The sequence below is a fragment of the Diabrotica virgifera genome, chromosome 3, assembly GCF_917563875.1.
Source record: "Diabrotica virgifera virgifera chromosome 3, PGI_DIABVI_V3a".
Taxonomy (NCBI): Eukaryota; Metazoa; Arthropoda; class Insecta; order Coleoptera; family Chrysomelidae; genus Diabrotica; species Diabrotica virgifera.
The window spans coordinates 236,328,495-236,343,841 of NC_065445.1; the positions used below are offsets into that span (position 1 = coordinate 236,328,495).

At 32.0% G+C, this 15,347-nt stretch overlaps 1 protein-coding gene across 2 annotated transcripts in view; it reads right to left on the bottom strand.

The window, feature by feature from the left end:
* LOC126881606 (farnesyl pyrophosphate synthase-like) overlaps window positions 1-15,347 on the bottom strand; it is a 79,910-nt gene that overhangs the window by 25,335 nt on the left and 39,228 nt on the right. The window contains exon 1 of one of the 2 annotated variants that reach the window (XM_050645967.1): window positions 11,895-12,085. The exons of the other annotated variant lie outside the window; for it this stretch is intronic. Coding sequence (XP_050501924.1) covers window positions 11,895-12,022 — 128 coding nt within the window. The 5' untranslated portion in view covers window positions 12,023-12,085. Of the gene's footprint in view, window positions 1-11,894; window positions 12,086-15,347 lie in introns of those variants that run through there. 2 annotated transcript variants of the gene reach the window in all.

Genomic DNA, 15,347 nt, shown 5'->3' on the forward strand with positions numbered 1-15,347 from the left:
ATCCAAACATAATAGTAATATTAAAATGATAGGATAAACAATACAATATATACAATAACAATATCGCTACGTTAAATCCACATAGCCATATATCTTGACACGGAGACACCGCATTTCATTTCAATGCGGCACGGTTGAACAGCGACACGAAGTCACTTGTTCCTCGCCTCTACCGCCTACTGCGGTAACGGTTACGGTGGACGCCATGTCACTACGGTGGCGTCCGCCTAGGCACAGTTCCACCTCAAATACGGTGCATCTCTGCCAATCGAGCTATTGCTAATTCAATACGTTAGCAACAACTGATTTTCTCATTCTCCTGGCTCGTCTTAAATATGCTCTCGATGCCACTTCTCCTTCAGTTTCCCCCAGCGGTGTTATGAAGAAGAAATGCGCCAACACGGACACTCCTACGGTCGTCTCTAGTAGACCAGCTCATCGCTTGCTGGGGCACCATATCGTTACAATATTTGAAATTTTTAGATAAAACACCCTGTAACTCAGTAAGGAACCACATTTTATTTAGTGTTTTAGGTTAAATCTTCGTATTGTGTGTTAAGGTTTCTCCAGTTACTATATGGACAATTATTAATGAAACACCCTGTATATTAGATATTACATGAATAAAGCCGCGGGTGCCATCTGACCCTCAATTGAAATGAAAACGTTCCTCACATGTTGAACGGGGCCCGGGGCCAAATTCATGTGATATCTAATACATCCATGTTTATTTTAATAATTATAGTCAATGTTTCCATGACTGATTAAGTTTAATAGACAAGGCGAAAACGCAGGGTTCGTTGGGAAAAATATTCCCATGAGATTTTTTTGCATAATCACATTCGTTAGACGTCCAATTTTTTTAATCAAATTGCAAAAATCAATACTTTTGGCCCGTACAAATTTTTTTTTGGGTTTTTTAGACCATTCTGGACAAAAATGTCTCTTTAATGTTTCTCTAAAGCTAATCGTTTTCGAGTTATAAGGAATTTAAAATTGAAAAAAAAACGAAAAATGGCCATTATCAAGGTTTATTATTTTTGTCATTATTTTATTACTAAGCTGTTATTTTTAAGTAATAATAATGAGCGCCATGCAATGTTAGGCGGTCGTGAATGCTGAATGCGAGAGAGATGCCATTCCGGCAGTCCAATTGTGCATCTTACTCGCACTCACATTTACAGCCGCGGCAATACGATCTAACCGCTTATTATTATTAATTAAAAATAACAGCTTAGTAATAAATTAATGAGACAGATTTCTTCAGGATCATATAGCGGGGGCTTTAAACTTTGGTTTAGTCACTTTCTCACTTTCATAACAATAATTTTTAACAGAGTTATTAAGTCTTAAAATAGCTATTTTCGCGTTTTTAAAAAAGATCAACTTTAGAAAAAAATTATGAGAGATCTTTTTTGTCTAGAATGGTCCAAAAAATCTAAAACAAAATTGTCCGGGTCAAATTGATTAAAAAAAATTTTTAAAAAAAATTTGGACCACTTTTCAGTTGGCGATTTCTTGAACCTTATTCTGGGATGTCTCACGAATGTGATTATGCAAAAAAAATCTCATGGGAATATTTTTCCCAACGAACCCTGCGTTTTCGCCTTGTCTATTAAACTTAATCAGTCATGGAAACATTGACTATAATTATTAAAATAAACATGGATGTATTAGATATTACATGAATTTGGCCCCGGGCCCCGTTCAACATGTGAGGAACGTTTTCATTTCAATTGAGGGTCAGATGGTACCCGCGGCTTAATTCATGTAATATTTAATATACAGGGTGTCCAGAAACTCTACCGACAAACGAAGACAGGAGATTCCTCAGGTAAATTTAAGACTATTTAAGTCAATTCATCTAGTCCGAAAATGCTTCCTAAAGGAGCTAGAGCTCTTTGAAGATGGCGTCATGTAATTAGTTTTTCTTAAATACCTCCAGAACGCTTCTATTTAGAAAAACGAAAATTGCTATGCATATTTACTTTCCAGAAATGAATCGATTTCATCCATTGCGACTTTGTAGTACCGGTCATAGACGTCCGTTTTGGGTAGGGCAACGGTTATTTTATCGCCTAACTTTTTTGTCTTTAATTTTTAAGCATTTTTGACTCTGAATAATTAAATTGTGAGGTGTTCTAGTACTATAAGCTACTCTTACTTTAAGTCGATAGGATACACCGTTTTCTAGAAAAATCGATTTGAAAATTTTTCGATCTTTGAATTAAAAAAAAAGATTCAAAAAAAGCTGTTTAGAAAGATAAAAACTGGTGCATTTATTTATATTCCAGAGATTAATCGATTTCATTAAGAGGATCGGTACGTATTTTCGGCTGCAATGCTATTCAAATGGGGATTCATTTTTTTCGAATCCTGAGAAAACTAATAAGTATTTTTGAAAAATTTAAACGCAGAATGAAAGATTACGTTATTAGCGAGGGCCGAAAGTCCTTGAGAACTTCTATAATGTTTATTTTAATAAGTTACAGGGGTGAAAAACTAAGAGAAAATTTAGTGTGATTTTTAATTTCAAATATATCATTCAAAATAAACTTTTTATTTATTCTAAGGGACTTTCGGCCCTCGGTAATAATTTAGTCTTTCATTCTGTGTTTAAATTTTTCAAAAATATTTATTGGTTTTTTCAGGATTCGAAAAAAATGAACACAATGCCGTGGTAATATTTTCCAAATCTATCTTTGTCTTACAACGCACTCAGCCGAATATAATATTGTCAGCATATATTGTCAGTCAGACACTGACAATCAGTGACAATTTTAAATATTTGACATTGCATCGGGAATATGTTTAGTTATTGATTATATATTATTGATATATAGTGTATTTGATAAATAATTGATTTAAGACGTGAACTTAATAAAAAGTTATTTATTGTGTATTATTTGTGGAAGATCCAAGCAGAGAATACATCAGGATAATATATTCTGTGATCCAAGTATTTTGTTGTTAAAGATGTTCAAAATTGTAAGCGTTCCATAACAATATATTTTTAAAAAATCACTTTAACACTTTTCCTCTTTTCTCGATTGAGTATGAGTATTAGTCTTTGTTGTACAAATAAATTATTACAATCACTGAATACATAGTTAGTGAAAAAATTATCACATTTATTAACTAAATTAATAATTTGCAATTATAAAAATAACAGTTATCCAAGAACATTCAAAACCCATCTCTTTAAATTAATGATGACATTTTCAAGTAGAATGACATTCTAGTAATGTTTACATATCCATACCAGTGTGAATTTTACTACACGTAATTTGCCGTGTAAAGACAGAAAAAGTAGGGATACACGTAAAATATTTGCGAATTATGTACCCATAGCCTTAATGGCGAATTTCTAGTACTAGTACTGGTCATAGGCGTACGTTTTGGATAGGTCAACAGTTATTTTATAGCATAGCTTTATTGTCTTTAATTTTTAAGTATTTTTGACACTAGTTTATTCAATTATGAGATATTCGAGTACTAAAAGTTACTCTTGCTTTAAGTTGGTAAAATAAATTGTTTTTTTTTTAATTTTCTTCATTTTTTTTTCAAATTCCCAATACAAAAACTTTCAAATCGATTTTTCTAGAAAACGGTGTGTCCTACCGACTTAAAGTAAGAGTACCTTTTAGTACTAGAATACTTCACAATTTAATAATCCAGTATCAAGAATGCCTAAAAGTTGAAGACAAAAAAGTTATGCGATAAAATAACCGTTGCCCTACCCAAAACGGACGTCTATGACCGGTACTACAAAGTCGCAATGGATGGAGTCGATTCATTTTTGGAAAGTAAATATGTATACAAATTTTCGTTTTTCTAAATAGAAGCGTTCTGAAGGTATTTAAGAATAACTAATTACATGGTGCCATCTTCAAAGAGCTCTAGCTCCCTTAGGAAGCATTTTCGGACTAGGTGAATTGGGTTAAATTGTCTTAAAATTATCTGAGGATTCTCCTGTCTTCGTTTGTCGGTAGAGTTTCTGGACACCCTGTGTATCCATGTTTATTTTAATAATTAATAATTGAAGTTATAGAGGATAAATTTTTATTTTGCCGGGCGCATGCGCACACCGACAGTATGGTCACGTATGGTATCAGGTCGCTCAAACGTTATACGGGATCTGATTGGGTGTTAAATCATTTGTCAAAATTTTTCAATAATATGGAGATTATGGATAAACAAATGTTGTGTATATTAGTTTTTATTGTTGTGAGGACAGAGACAAAAAGCAAGTTTATAATTGTAATGACTTTTTAAATAGTTTTTAAAAGCAACAGGATGTACCTTATTTTAAATGTTTCCGTATTGTAATAAAAAATTACAAATTACGTACCTATTTGGAAAATGTACCTACCTAGCTAGTAGGTATTAATGCTTTGCATAATTTGATATTTTGTCGTATTTTAATTCAACAAGAATCAAACTTATTTGATTAAACTAAGAAAAAAAGCAACTGTCAAAAAAATTTTAATATGTTTAATTGCTATATCTTCCCAATTCATTCACATGTCTCGGTAGTTAAATTCTGCGTGGGGCGAGTTCAAAATAATCTAACAACCTGATAGACGCAGGTTCAATTCCCAATGCAAATTTTTATTTTTTTTTTTTGTATACATTTTATGATTGTAGGTATATTTATTATATTTTTTTTCAGGAAATACCGATTTAGTTAAAAATGTTCTCAATAATTATTGTTCCGAAATCATTTCTTTGTTTCATTTTTCAATCTGTTTGCGTGTGTTTTATTATTTCATTAAATTTTTGGTATAGTTTTAATAAAAATTTTTGGAAATTAGTAAGTATTAAAATTAGATTAATATTTAAATAAAATATAAATAAACTGTTGAAAGTATATTGACTTCGTTGAAATCATTAGTATAACTTCTAAGTGCGTACAAAGTACACACACATTCTTTTTTATAATTACATATAGTCAATGTTTCCAGGATTGATTAAGTTTAAAGGGTTTTTACCCAAATATTTTCAAGTTTAGTGGCTTAGCATGTCAGCATCTAGTCAGCACAGATGATGATTTGTAATTAGATCGAAGACTAGTTCTTCTGTTTTAGGGAATTTTAATAATATACTTTTATAAAGGATTTTACTTATATTTTACTATAAATTAATGCTATAATTTTAATTCTATCAATGCATCTAAACAACGATTTTAGTTGTTAAAGTTGTTCAAAATTAATCTACTCGTGCCATAGTAACAGTATATTATTAAAATCACTTTATCGCTTTTTGTCTTTTCTCGATTATTGGTTTTTATTGTATAGCATATAAATTATTGTAACCACTGAATAGTGAAAAAGTAATACTACCAATTAGATTAATAAATAATTTAAGCGATTATACAATTAACTATTCGCCAAAAATATTCAAAAACTGAACGAAATAGCCCCCCAGCTAGCAAGATAACGTTACATTAACGTTAAATTTAGGTTTTTTTGTATTGTTACGTAACATCTATCAAAAAATGACGTTACTGATACGAAATTTTAATACGTATATTATACGTATGAATTTATTCGTTTCTGAAACGTGGCTCTTTGGTAGGTTTTAATGCGTATGAATTTATTCGTCTCTAACACGTGGCTTTTTGGTTGGACACGTATAAGATCTCGTTTGAGATTGCAGCGCCATCGCGTATTTATTTCGAACCTTTCATTAATACCTAACCTTACATTTCCGTGATTAAATTAAAATCGTGTTTGTTTTTACGGAGTATGGAGTTATGTCAAAAAAATCGAATTATTATTGTTGTATACCGTGCCTCAATGTGATTCTTGGATAAAGCGTACCTAATAGTAATTTATCGTTTCATTCTTTCCCTAAATACAATAAACAAAATAGAATTCTATTCAATGACAGTTTGGTTGAAAAACGAAATGTATGAAAATATCTTCTAAAAATGGGGAAGCAGCCTAGTCCTTATATGAAAGTGTGTAGTTTACGAATGAATATTACTTCAAGGGTATGTTTATGTATTGCAATATAAAGTAGCTATTAATATTTTTGTCCCTTTCTCTCACATAAAAGTTAAATATATAATAAATGTTTATTTCAAATATTTAATAAATATGTCAGCATCATGTATGTGGTTTTATTTACACAATAATTTTAAGTCCTATTTATAAATATAGGTCTGGATCCCGCGTATGAAAAAAAGTTGATTAATAGCAAGCTAAAAATTTGTTAATAGTTTAAGGGTGTCTAGTCGGATAAACTTTGATATATGGGAACACTGGAACAGGGGCAGTTTTAATTGTGGAACAGGTTAAAAATTTGGAACGGTCAGACCACGAAAACGGCACATTTATTTTGTCCGACAGAATAGACTTAAACTCTCCGAACAGAGATTAAACTCTCATGCAAAAATCAGACTGCTACTTATCACCTCTCATTTGACATATTCTACATGTTCCACTCATTAAAACGCCCATTTGGTCATAAAGAGCAGTTTGATTTTTGCATAAGAGTTTAATCTCTGTTCGGAAAGTTTAAGTCTGTTCTGTCGGACAAAATACATGTGCCTTTTTCGTGGTCTGACCGTGCCTGTTCCAGTGTTCCCATATATCAAAGTTTGTCCAACTAAAGTGTCCAACTAAAGACCCTTAAGCTATTAACCAATTTTCAGCTTGCTATTAATCAACTTTTTTTTTCATACGCGGGATCCAGACCTATATCATTTATACCGAAAATTCTCCTAAAAAGTGACGTTTTTGTGACGTTAAAAAGGTTACGTAGAAATAACGTAAATTTGTTACGTAACATCGCTGTGACTTTTATACGTATATTTTAGGTAAAATTTGATGTATCTTTTGTCGTAACTTCTCCCAAAATGTTGACGTTTGTTTGACGTTATATATACGAACACTGTTAGCTGGGCCTCTCTATGTTGCTGATGCCGACATCGCTGTCAACTAATGTTTACATCTACTGCATAGCTTATGTGAATAAACGTTAATTTCGAAAAATAAAATTGTATTGTACATATATTGGTTTTGGTCATTTCCATTGATACACTATACCTACCTACTATGTATTCTACAGATAGACTAAACATTTTTTTCACGGTTATCACAAACTTCGTCCATAAAAGGTACTTATTGCCAAAATGATGTAATCTTTTAAAAGTAAAGATGTAGTTTTTGAAACCCGTCAAAATCGGACATTTAATTTTGTGTAGAAGTAGTCCCATGAAACCAATTCAGTTTTTTTATCAAATCTGTCATAATTATAATCCATAATTGTTCATTTTCTTTCACATTAGTTTTTATCTTCTGAACACTTAATAAATGGATGTATAAAATTAATTTATACGTAGTTAGTGTACATATCATTAGGTATACCTAATTAACTGATAATTATATTTAGACTGAATTAGAAGTTACATGGTATTAAAGTGTAAAATTGTATTGTTTAAATATAGTGGAGTCAATTGAGTTTTACTTACGGATAAATTCAAACAAGATAGAACTTTTATAATTTTATTAATAAATATACAGTATACAGATATACATAGATATACAGTATAGAGTGGGCCAAAGAAAAGAGTCCACCTCGATATTTGGCAGTATTTATTAGATGTTAAGGAAATAAAGAAACAGGTCGATTTTTGATCTAAGAGGGACACATTTTTACGCTACATACATCTGTCATTTGTCAACCCCCTCCCTTCCATTTCCCCCACTTCTTATTTTTAAATAGGGAGTAGGGGTCGTGTGCTCGCTCATTTGAAAAGTTATTCAATTCTCTATTCAGTAATATCAACATTGACATAATTATGTATACAGGGTGTCAAAGAAAAATTATTTTGAATTAAATTAATTGACACAAAAAGAAGAATGTATGCAATGTATTTAATTAAAAACACATTCTACTACTGACAAAAAAACAGAGAAAAATGTTTATTTGACACATAAATATTGTTTTCGCTTAAATTCAATACTCAACCTACCAAGAGGCAGATGGATAGCAGCTTGAACATTGAAATTAAGCGAAAAGCAATGTTTATTTATCAAAAAACATTTTTTTCTCTTTTGTGACAGCAGTAGAATGTCTTTTGAATTAAATAAATTACATAAATTCTACTTTTTGTGTCAATTAATTTAAGTGAAATATTTTTTTCTTGGACATCCTCTATAAATAATAAGGTTAATGTTTATATTACTGAATAGAGCATTGAATAACCTTTTAAATGAGCTAGCACACGACCCATATTCCCTATTTAAAAATAAGAGGTGGGTGGAAGTGGTAGGGAGGGGGTTGACAAATGACAAATGTATGTACCATAAAAATGTGTCCCCTTAGATCAAAAATCGACCTGTTTCGTCGTTTCCTTAAAATCTAATAAATACTGCCAAATATCGAGGTGGACTCTTTTCTTTGGCCCACTCTGTATAATAAACAACATCAAAAAGTTTCACTCCAAAAGTGGGTGCTTAATTCTTTATTAAACAAGTGAACTGCGAAATTAGTTGTTTTTTTTAAATGCTTACGAAAATTTAAATTCTAGAAATAAACTGATTTAACCATTGAAAAATTTAAAAATTTTACACAAAAAAAACATTATACATTATACAGTGCTCTTCAGATAAAACTATCCACCTTAAATAACTTTTGAACCACTGATTTTTAGAAAAAACGTAAAAACACGTCAAATAGTACTTGAAGAGGGAGGCGTTATGCCATATTTATGCTTGCCGGGAATGGCACCCCCTCACCCCCCGTATCATCCCTTATTTTTTTTTAAATCACTACCCCCTTTTTTAATATATATTTGGATTCTCCTCTTTGTACTGATTTAACCCTTATCTGGGCAACACATTTTACTTACGTAACCGGGCAACTCGGGTCTGTTGGGCCCGCCACTGTTCTTGAATGTACTATTCCTATTTAACCATATATTTCTAATATTCTTTTTTGATTTTTTATTAAAGTTAAATTTAAATTATCTAGATTAAAAAAAAGGTGCTAATATAGTATGCGGTCTACCTCGAGGGTGCGATCTACCTGAAGGATTTGCACAAAATAATGAAATGCAAGAAAACTTTTGTAGAAAAAATATTTATTCACATAGTAGTAAATAGTATTTCTGAAAGTTTTGGTTGACTTGATTCCACACATCATTCTTCCTTCACACCTCGTGTCCTTATCGTCAAATCGAACAAATCTTAGCAAATTTTTGAATCGTTTTAACCCCATGGTAGCTTAAAATATAGTAGGTCCATAAAACTTATTCCAAAGTATATCTACATTATGGATTTTGGCACTCATGTGGTCTGCAATTAGTAGTAGTCCAATAAAGGCAGATAGCTCTGTAGAGTCGCAATATTTCCAGTTCTCTATCCCCAGGACTATTTCGGCTTCTTTATTTGTACACTTCACTATTTCGGTCACAATTGAGGCGTTCTTTGCAAAAACCCCAGTTGTAATTATTTACAACATTGGAGATATTAAAAAAAAAAGTTATTTAATTGAACCGTATTAAGTTTACGGAAATGATTACACACAGTTTACAATATAAATAACATTATTTTTTCCTTTTGTTTATTTATGAAGGACATTTATTTATTTATTTGACATATGGGGTTTTTGCAGGAATTTTTCATTAATTTATAGGAAAAACGGTATTTATAGTAATAAACCAAAATAAAAATGAACGAAAAATGGTGTTTACTTATAAAATCACACAACACAACTATTAGAAGGAACTTTAACCTATAAAAACCTACTGACAGCCAAGCGATAAAGTTTCCCGCAAAAACATCAGTAGTAATTAACAACTATGGTTTTGAAGGGAATTGCGCTTTACATATGGGGTTTATGCGGAATCGCCTATACTTTTGTCGCTTATATTCTGGATTACTATGATTTTAATGGAAGTTTCTTACGCAAGGAACGTAGGTAATTAGTCCTTCAATCCATAGATGGCATAAGTCCATTTCCGAAAAAAAATGACAACTGGGGTTTTTGCAAAGAACGCCTAAATTTTTTCGTCCACAAACAAAAGGAATCAACATTATCATCTACACTTTGTCCAGGGACTAACATTTCCTTGTGCACTTTGCTTTTTATTATGTCGTATGATCGCATACGTCCTGTCGGTTGTGGTTGATTTTTCCAGTTAATTCCATCCTTAGTTTCAAAAATTACACACTCTGAAATCTGGGAACTTGTAGCTACATATTCTTCTTCATTATCACCGAATACTACTTGCTGATCATCCTCTTCACTTGCTTCCGAAAGGTGATCTTCAATTTCAGAGTCACTTTCAATGCCACCTACTTCAGGAGATTCTTCATCATCGGAATCTCATAAATTATTAGCAATATCTTGCAGTTCTGCAGCTGACAATGGTTTTCGGAACATTTTATTCACACTATCTACTTTCACCGTAGTTCAATATAATTTTAGGAGCTTAGTTGTCGACACTAACATAGATATCAGACGACTGACAGCAGATGCATTATTTATTTCAAAATATGTATAGGTACCTACCTAACAATATTATTGCATTTCAACAATGATTATTAGTTTTTAAAATTCATTTAGAGTAGATATAACACCTATTATAACCATCTTTTTGATGTTCACATTTAAGAGACGTTTACATTGTTTGCTACACGTTTATACTTTATTATTGGATTTCCGGAATCATAAAAGTCGTTAAGATGATCCACAAAAACATTACCTGACTGCCAGATTAAATTCAAAAACAAAGATTTAGACTTTAGGTATAAATACAAATAAGGTCCGACGGGCCCGTGTTGGCCCTTTACGTGACAAAATTTTTTCAACGCAATAATTTCAAAAATGATAATGAATATTTTGAATAGCTAATGACAATGTTGCAGGAAACATACTTCTAAACAAATTCAGTGATGCATAAAATTCAATAAAATTTTTTTTATCAGTTTGTGATAAAAGAATTGGCATCTCGGGCCCGTTGGACCCGCCTTGCCCAAGTTAGGGTTAAAAATGTATAACAATTGATGCTTAAAGTGATTAGTTTATGAGAAAAATAAATACAAAAGCAACAAAACTGGATTGAAAAATAGTTTTATCTACTCTACGATATATTTATTATGTATGTATAAGTTTTTAGTTTGTGAAAACTGTCATTATAGATAGCAGTGCGTGAAGTGTTTAAAGTGTGCGTGAAGTAACAATGTATTTTAAATGTGACTTACTTTTTCGCACTGTTTGTTACACACTTTCATATAGGTATTCAAATATCTTTAACTTTCGCGTTGTCATGGTGATGACATAATGAGAAATAAATTACGATAAAAGTTTTGACAGTTTTGTGGTTTGAAAGAAGTTTTTAAATTGAAGAATTTTTAAATGTCAAAGTTCTAAAAATTGTAGAATAGAAATGAATTCCAGTGACGAAGAGTTACAGTTTTTTTATTTGTTTATGGTAGAGTACATAAAATATTGTATGAAACTGTAAGTGAAGTATTTTTGCGAACTTACGCGATGTATAGCACTCGCTCCGCTGTCGCTTGTGCTCTAAATATGGCGTGCGTTCGCAAAAAGCATATTTTACGAACTGTTTCATAAATAACTAATTTATGAAACAGTTCGTGAAGTATGCTTTTTGCGAACGCACGCGATGTTTAGAGGTTTTCAATTTGTGGAATATGAAAGCTCATAAATAGCTCACAAATCAGCGCTATTTGTTTTTTAATTTTTACAAGTAAGGGGGGGGGGACAGCTAAACACGGGTCATTGTTAAAGAACCTGAGGAACTGCTACTCCACAACAAGAACTAATCTAATAAAAGCATGAGTGAATAAAATAATTATAGACAGAATGATCGCCAATATTCAAAACTGATAGGTACCGAAAGAATAAGAAATACAAACCTAATATTCCCATTTTGTTCTTGGTCTCTCTCTTCCTGGTTTAACCTCCTAAACAAACTAAATCCTGCGAAATTATGTTTTAGTCCGAAAGACACATCTTTAGCACCCTTTAAAATATTTTTGAACATATTAAAACCTAATTTTATACACGAATAAGACTTCACTTATCAAGGTACAACAAACATTAATAATAAAAAAATAATTGACTTCTACTAGAAGTAAGTTTTTTGTTGTTGAAGAGTTGAAGTTGGCCTTCAGATAATGTAATCCAGGTAACCGGTATTAGTCCAGGCTGTATCGTCGCACCCGTCAGGTACACTCGTTGAGGGTAACTTAATCCTTCGCGGTAACATTAACCCACTTCTCATGATTGGATATTTTAATATTTCTTAATCGTTTACTGTCAAATTTCACGTTGGGGTTTTCTAAAAATCCAATGTCATACCATTGGAGAATGCAAATCGGATGGTATTAAATGACATTAGACAAACCTTTAAATAACTAAAATAATTTTTGTTTGATATTACGTTGACAGAAGAATTGTGAGTGTCTAAAAGTGAACTCGTGGACTCTCACAGACGCCACCTGCAAGTCGTGGACTGTGTGATTCGTGGACTCTCACAGACGCCACCTGCAAGAAAATTGAGGCTTTTGAGATGTGGCTTTATCGTCGAATCCTGAAGATATCTTATACCGACCACATTACATACTAATGAGGGTGTTTTGCTGAGAATGCAAAAAGGAAAAGAGCTGTTAATCAGAATAAAAACAGCCAAAATCGAATACCTCGGTCACATCATGAGGAACAGTGAAAGATATGGACTGCTGCAACTGGTCTTGCAGGGAAAAGTAGAGGGAAAGCGAGGACCAGGAAGGCGAAGGATTTCATGGCTGAAAAAGCTACGTACGTGGTTCAACACAACCACTACAAATCTTTTCAGAGCAGCAGTGTGCAAAATACAGATTGCCATGATGGTCGCCAACATCCGAAACGGATAGGCACTACAAGAAGAAGAAAAGTGACAAACAAACTGGAACATGAAGTAAAACCACTTCTATGTAAAATGTATATTTACTAAAATTTTTTTTTAAAATCCCAATGGATTGAATAAAATGTGTTCATCAGAACGTTTTCGAACCTATCGGTCCATCATCAGTGAATTTAAAATACTTGCAAAATAGCCCCAGAACCAAACAATGGTTGTGATTATAAATCAATCTGCATTGTGTTATAATAATATTGTAAAGGCTAAACGCCGATGTTCAAAGATATAACATGTGGGAACATGGTGATGCTCTACCCGAGGACCCAATCATCCCCTCGGGTAGAGCATCACCACGTTCCCAGAGGTTATATCTTTGAACATCGGCGTTTAGCCTTTACAATATTATTATAACACAATGTAGATTGATTTATATTCACAACCATTGTTTGCTTCTGGGGCTATTTTGCAAGTATTTCAAATTCACTGATGATGGACCGATAGGTTCGAAAACGTTCTGATGAACACATTTTATTCAATCCATTGGGATTTTTAAAAAAATTTAGTAAATATACCTTTTACATAGAAGTGGTTTTACTTCATGTTCCAGTTTGTTTAACTATAAGGTATACAGCCAACTCAGGGAACTACCCCTTTTAGTTTATATATAAAAGTGACAAAGTTACCAAATACTTAAAACAAGGAATAAACATGAAAACTTACATAGAAAAGAAGGATATGGAAAAGTTACCCTTTATTCCAGTTATCACGTTGACAGCAGAATTGGGAGTCTAAAAGTGACAAATTTAGACAAATACTTAAAACACCGAATAAACATGAAAGATTACAGAGAAAAGAAGAATATGGCAAATTTACACCCATAAATATGGTATTTTTAAGTTTTTTTTACTACATAAAAGCTTTAAAATCTAAAGATTACAATCTTAACATCCCGAACCCACAAAATTTCTGCTTCTAGGCACAAATTAGATCTGCTTTAAAAAAAATTTAGAAAAAATCAACAAAAGTGGGTCAAAGTCACTCCGATTGATTGTAAATTATTTCGATTCGATGTTTTTGCACAAACTTACTCAAAAAGAGGTCCTTATAACAAATCCACAGGGTGCCAGGCGGTACCGTAGTCGAAAAATTGTTCAAACATTTTTTTTAAACAAATTCACAAAAACAATTTTTTCACTTCCAACAAATTTTTGAAGTTATACTTTTTTAGGAGCGATTGAAAGTGAATTTTCTTATGCCACGCGCATGCGCACACGGACAGTATGGAGTTAGTTGCTAAATCTTTCAAGTTATGAATGTATCAGTGCAAATAAGGTGTGAAATGAATATATTTGTGTTTTTAGTAAATATATTATTTATTAAAATTTTTGTGTCTTTGGATTTGTCTTCCTCGGGAGTAAGATAATAAGTTTTATTAAAACTTTTTTATATTCATACTTTACTTCATCTATTTGTCACCGTGATTTGTCATTATGTCCGAGAAATCATGTAAATAGAGCGATGATGGGTCATCGGTAGAGCATTCGACTACAGATCGAGAGGTCAGGGGTTCAAATCCGGACGATTCCTATGGATTGTTTTTAATTTTTGGTATTGTTTTAATAAACATTTTTGGAAAGTGGTAAGTATTAAAATTAGTTTAATATTTAAATAAAATAAAAATAAACTGTAAAAATATAAAAATATAAAACTGTATAAAATATAATTATTTCGTTGAAATCATAATAATAGAAGTAACTTCTTACGTGCGTACAAAGTACACGCACATTATTTTTTGATCATTTGGGTCATTCGGAGCAAAAAAGGTCTATTGTGATTTTTCTCTAAAATTGATTGTTGTCGAGTTATATGCAAAAATGACCATTTTCAATGCTTAATAACTCGGTTAAAAATTATTATTATGAAAGTCAGAAACTCACTAACTTAAAGTTTAAAGACCTACCTACGAGATCCTGAAGAATTTTGTGTCATTATGTAATTACTAAGCTGTTATTTTTAATTATTAACAATGAGCGCTAAGGGCGTATTGAGGTGGCTGTCGTTGTAAGTGCGAGTGAGATTAACCATTGGACGGCCAGAATGGTACATCGCTTTCGCACTCACCATTGACGGCGGCCTAATACGCACTTGGCGCTCATTGTTGATAATTAAAAGTAACCGCTTAGTAATAAAATAATGACAAAAGTTTCTTCAGTATCTTGTAGAGGGGACTTCAAACTTTCATTTGGTCACTTTCTGACTTTCATGATAATAACTTTTAACCAAGTTATTAAGCTTTGAAAATGACCATTTTCACGTTTTTCAAATTTTAAATCGCGTATAACTGTACTAGATAAAAATCAATTTTAGAGAAAAATCACAAGAGGCCTTTTTCGCTGCGAATGGCCCAAATGATCTAAAAAAATTTGTTCGAAGTGAAAAAATTATTTTTGTGAATTTGTTTTAAAAA